The sequence below is a fragment of the Vicia villosa genome, linkage group LG4 (assembly GCF_029867415.1).
Source record: "Vicia villosa cultivar HV-30 ecotype Madison, WI linkage group LG4, Vvil1.0, whole genome shotgun sequence".
Taxonomy (NCBI): domain Eukaryota; kingdom Viridiplantae; phylum Streptophyta; class Magnoliopsida; order Fabales; family Fabaceae; genus Vicia; species Vicia villosa.
The window spans coordinates 170,358,714-170,364,231 of NC_081183.1; the positions used below are offsets into that span (position 1 = coordinate 170,358,714).

General features: G+C 36.8%; 1 protein-coding gene across 1 annotated transcript; it reads left to right on the top strand.

The window, feature by feature from the left end:
* The first annotated feature begins 2,685 nt into the window (after nt 1–2,685).
* On the top strand, nt 2,686–3,168 carry LOC131598301 (protein MAIN-LIKE 1-like). The gene has a single exon (XM_058870917.1). It carries the CDS (start codon nt 2,686–2,688, stop codon nt 3,166–3,168), a length of 483 nt encoding a protein of 160 aa, XP_058726900.1.
* The last annotated feature ends 2,350 nt before the right edge of the window (nt 3,169–5,518 follow it).

Sequence of the window (5,518 nt, forward strand, 5' to 3'; positions counted from 1 at the left end):
TTGATGATTTGCCATGTTTCAATGTAATTTAATGCCTCTAACGTGTTTCAGATGATGTATAGAACGAAATAGAACCATTGGTTCGAAGGTTGCGCGCATGAAACGACTCGTGCCATTGTTAGGGTTTCCAAAAACTAAGTTTCGGTTCCAATCATATAGACCGTTTCAATACCAAAAGAGAGTACCATGGTGTTCATAATAGTTTGTAGAAACGATCTGGGCGGTTTGTTTTTTCTTTTGTGGTTGTTTTTGCAGGTTTAATGATGGTTGTCTATTAGCTACGAAACGGTTTGCAGAAATCATAGCAAAACCGTAGTAAAATGTTGCATGTTTTTGAAGAGGTTGAAGATGAAGTTGTGGCAGCATTCCATTGGTCCGTTTGAATTTGTGGTTGGCGCGTGTTCTCGGTGTGTGACGTTTACCTCCATACGATGCACCCTCGCACCATCTGCTGTCAGATCGTTTTAAGCAGTTGATCCAACGCTTCTGGAACTGCAGGCGTACCGTGGACCTTCCTGAGCATACCACACTGGATTATACGCTAAGTTTTTTAATTCTTTTTTTATTTTCTTTTTAATTTGGTTTAATCACTTTTTATTTTATTTTCTTTTTTTTACTAAAATTAAAATTAAAATTATTTTTACTTAATTATAACTTCTTTTTTTATAAAAAAATAAAATTTGTTTTAATTAATTGATTTTTTTTATATAACTAATAAAATTAAGTTTAGTAATTTAATAGATTAGGTTTTTAGGTTTAAGATTTCTTTTTTAGGTTTAATAATTTGATAATTGATTTTTATTTTTGTAAATATTTAATTTAATCAAATAATTAGTTTAATTTGAATTTATTTTAATTAGTTTGAATTTAATTTTTTAATTTAATAATTAACTAGGTTAGGTTAAAAAATAAGTTTTAAAACTCTGATTTTGTTTTTGTTTTTAAATTCTCTTCTTCTCATCCCCCCTACTTCTCGACTTCCCGATTTTATTATTTAATTACTATTATGTAATTGTTTCGAGGTTGTAATAGTAATTAGAATTTGTATTTCCGTATTTTATTATTCTTCGTAGTTTTTATTATGTAACTGCTAAGGTTTGTAATAGTTAATTAGCATTTTATTTTCCGCATATTTTTATGTAACTGCCCCAAAGCCATGTAATAGTTGTTGGTTTATTTTCTGCTTTTATTTTCCGTATTCTCCGGGTTTTTTTGGCTATGTATCCCCCTCCCCGAAGCCTTGTAATAGCGTAGGATTTAATTTCTGCACTTTAAATTTTTGTATGATATTAACTGCGTGGTTAGTAAATAGGGAGTGACAAGATAAAAATTGAACATAGAATCACTAATTTTACAAGATAAATATTTGAATTGAATCACTTGATTGTGACACACACACACACCTTTATGGTAACCCTTCTTATGCTGCCTGTTGCCTTTCAATTTAAAAAATAGTCAAGTCCCTCGAATACAAGGATACCTTAGCCTGCTGCCTACGAATTAAATCATCATTTGAGATCTAGTCCCTCAGTGTTGCCTCGAATAAAATGATTATCGCCCCTTCGAATGTTAAGGTATCCTCATGGTTGTCTTAATGAGTATTATATCCTTCCCTAAAGACTACATGCTCTCTTTATGGTAGGTACAATTTTATGGCGAACGATAAGATTCGATGACCCTTTCAAATCCAATGAAAGGACTACCTGCCCTCTTTATGGTATGGATAGCCATTTCCAACTAAAGTCTTAAAGAACAGAAAATTTAACTTAGGGTAATTGCTTTTAATTGCTTGATTTTTTAAAAATTCAAAATATCTTTTCCCACTCTTTTTCAAATTAATTCAAAAAGACTACGCTTATTTTACAAGCTAAAGTCCTTATTCAAATTCTTTTTCTTATTCACACACTACACTTCAAACATTTTGAAAACAAAAGTGAGCTAAGCAATTAAGAGCCCATGGATAACCATGGATACAAAGGGTGCTTACACATTCCCTTTGTATAACTTACCCCCCGAACTCAATCTCTTTTAAAAGGTCTTTTTCTGTTCTTTTAGCCATTCTAAAATTGGATAAAATAAAAGTCGGCGGCGACTCTTGCTATCCGTAACATTTTGAAAAGTCAGTTCTCCCACCGTATTACACTATTGTTCCTGCATATGTACCTTCCACGACTACTACTTCATCACGGAGGCCTCAAATGATGAACAGGGTTCGTCATAGACGCCCTCCGCCCGCAGACATCGTCGAGGCAGTTCTTCACATCCTGTGCCTGTGCTAGTGACGTCCGATGCAGAATCTCTGGTGCCACCTCCTGAGCTACACGAGGATGATGAGGTTCTGAAGCCTGTCTGGTACCCGGGGGATCCTATAGATGCATCCCTGTTGACAGGGTATGCAGATCATTCTGCCAGGCATATCTGTGTTGGGGAGGTAAATTTTCTTTGATTATTACTTATTACTTTTTTTCTTCAACTTTTGATTAATTGTTTCTAACTTTTCTTATTAATAAAAATGTTTTTTTTGGAAAATTTGACGATAGGGATCCCTAGAAGTTCTACAACCACGGCCAGAAAATTGCCTCTCTCGCGTAGACTACTGAGCCGTGGTTCCAGGATGTCCTCGCAGCTTCTGGGCTGAAGGACCTCTGTCAGGCCGGGTTCTAGACGATACATAATAGGATGCTCATGGCATTTGCAGAGAGGTGGCATCCAGAGACTTCGTCATTTCATCTTTCTCACAGTGAGATTACCATCACTCTTGACGATGTAGCATGCCTCTTGCATTTACCTATCAGTGGTACCCTCATTGGTCACGGTAGGCTGACGAAGAAGGAAGCAATGGAGATGCTGATTGAGGAGCTCGATGTTGATCTACATGACGCGCTTGAAGAGGTGGAGAGGATTCGCGGGGCACACGTGAGGTTTTCCTTCTTGCACTGGAGATATGATGTCGAGCTTCTTACGACACATGAGACTGCTGGTGACCCAGTAGAGGTGGAGATACACAAAGAGCGGGTGTTGAGATGTTACTTCCTATACTTGTTAGGCACCCAGCTATTCGTGGACACAAGCTCGTCGTACATAGACGTCGTTTACCTGAGGTACTTATCGGATATCACACGTGTCCATAAGTTAGGGAGCGGCTACACTAGCATACAACTATCATAGACTCAGAGAGGGACGCCTGTGGAAGGCAAGGACTGTGGCTGGAAGTTGTACCCTCTTAGTGGTAAGAATCTTATATCATTTTACTTTTTCTCAAAGTTGTTCATTATATATTTGTGATAATGTTTGATCCCCGTGTTTATTTTTTTTAGGGTTGAATATTACAGTACTTCCCCATGATCATTGGCTGGGGAGAGGTGTCTGGCTACACTGAGGTCATGCCCCGTGCTAGTGCGTACATCCCCCTCATAGGGAACCAGGTGCTAGATCCTTACAGAAACTCTCTTGACCGCATGGCTGTAAAGGGAATCTGATACGATTGTTATGCTGCTCACCGTGAGACGGTTCCGTGGGATGACATTACCCTATATTATGGATGATTGGCTGTCAGTTCGACCATCATTGTTCGTTATCTTCTGGAGCACGTCATGTGGCAGTTTAGGTACACACAGACGCTACCTCGCGACCCTCTTTTCTCCGCTCCTATCTTGATGACCCGTCAGTAGATGGATGACGTCTTTGCAGACTGGGAGCATCACATGGTTCTTGCCGAGGCTCGGCGACCAAATTAGATAGAGACTGGAGCTGCGTCGGCAGGTACATCACCTAGTACTACAAGGTGCCATATCCATACATGGTCCCCACTGCGCCGAGATCACCACCCATCACCTGATATCTCACTCTTTCTGTTTGAATGTTTCTTCTACATGGGTAACGTGTAGATAATCGGTAGTAGCTCGAAGGCTAAGGTTAGCTGAGGAAGTTGCCTCGTATTGTGTAGATTGAGTCGGTGTCTGCTTTGATACGTAACACTACGGAATTAGCGTTGTTTTATTTATGTTGGGAGGAAACTTTTGTACGACTCCAATTTTTGAATTTAATTTGGTGATTTATGTTGGTTTGAATTATTAAGTTTATAACTCATGTCGAAGAGTTGAAATTAATTATTGTTGATGTTTTCCGCTGCTAATAAAGGCATTGAAGTTTCAAACATGATAATTATGTGGTCTATGTTTTAATATGTGTTGCGTATCTAAATACATGAGCTTGTTGAAGATTGATTCTGACATCCTAAATGTGTGGATTGTTTTGATTTACTTTGATTTTTATTTTAAAAAAATTATTCGGAGAAATTTAGGTTGTTACACAACGCCTATAAACTCAAGGAATTGGACAAAAGACTAATCCCTAGAACCAAAAACTAGGTTAATCTTAGATATTATTACAGCACAAGATTTAGATGTTTTCTATTGAATAAGGTGAAGGTTTTAGCCCGCCAATATATTTTCTCAAAAGATTTTTGTAAAGTATTAAAGGCAGGGTTACACTCTTTTTCCCTAGCATGAGTTTTCAATGAGACGTTCTACCCTCGTGAGTATTTGATATGTACATGTGGGATCTCTACGGTGGACCTTCACTAAAGAATCCTTCACTCCCGTTGATTCAATATACGTTTGATTAACCCTTTCTTCCCTATGAGGTAATATATAATATAACTTCATTGAACGGTCATTGTCGCTCTATAAGAAAATATATGTTGGACCTTTGTTGAAGGACCCACGTCGCCATATGAAGCAATATACGCTAAACCTACGTTGAAGAGTTCTTTTCGCGCTGTAAGGCAATATATGATTGATCAAACCAAGTGGAATATTTTTACTAAGATCAAGCAAGATTCTTTATGAATCAAGTAGGCATAATAAACTTAGGAATTACATTAAGTGATGAGAGATTAAGCATAAACCATAAACAATGTAGTTAGAATTGAGACTAAGTAATGGTTAGAGAAGGTTAGATTTGATATGGAAATGATAAGAAAATTCTTACGTTGACCTTGGATTAATATATTCTAAGTAGTGAATGAGAATGAGCCACAATTATGATGTATGTGTGAACTTAGTGATGACTAAAGTTTATGAAAAGCATCCTTCAAGATGGATATTCCAACAAAGGAAGAAATGATAAAATATATGTCAACATATGTTAATAAAAGAATTATGTGATGCATACATAAGAGTTTTCTATGTTGCCTTAAGAATTAGTGTATTAGATTGGAAAAAAAGAAGAGGAGGGAGAATGTGACAAATGGTGTATATGAGATGAGTTTACTTCCCTAATTGGAATGAAAAATTACTTATTGTCAGATCGACTATAATCCCTACACCTCATCATCATTATGTTTAGAACCAATTTTGTGTGAATGACCCCCTCTTGCCACATAGTAAGATATGAATTTCTCGGATAATAAATACAATGTTACTCAAATAGTGTTAAAAAATTCCTTAATACGATACTCTTTGACTCACTTACAACTGATTGACTAATGTATTAGTTAACAATTTTGAAGAAAAAA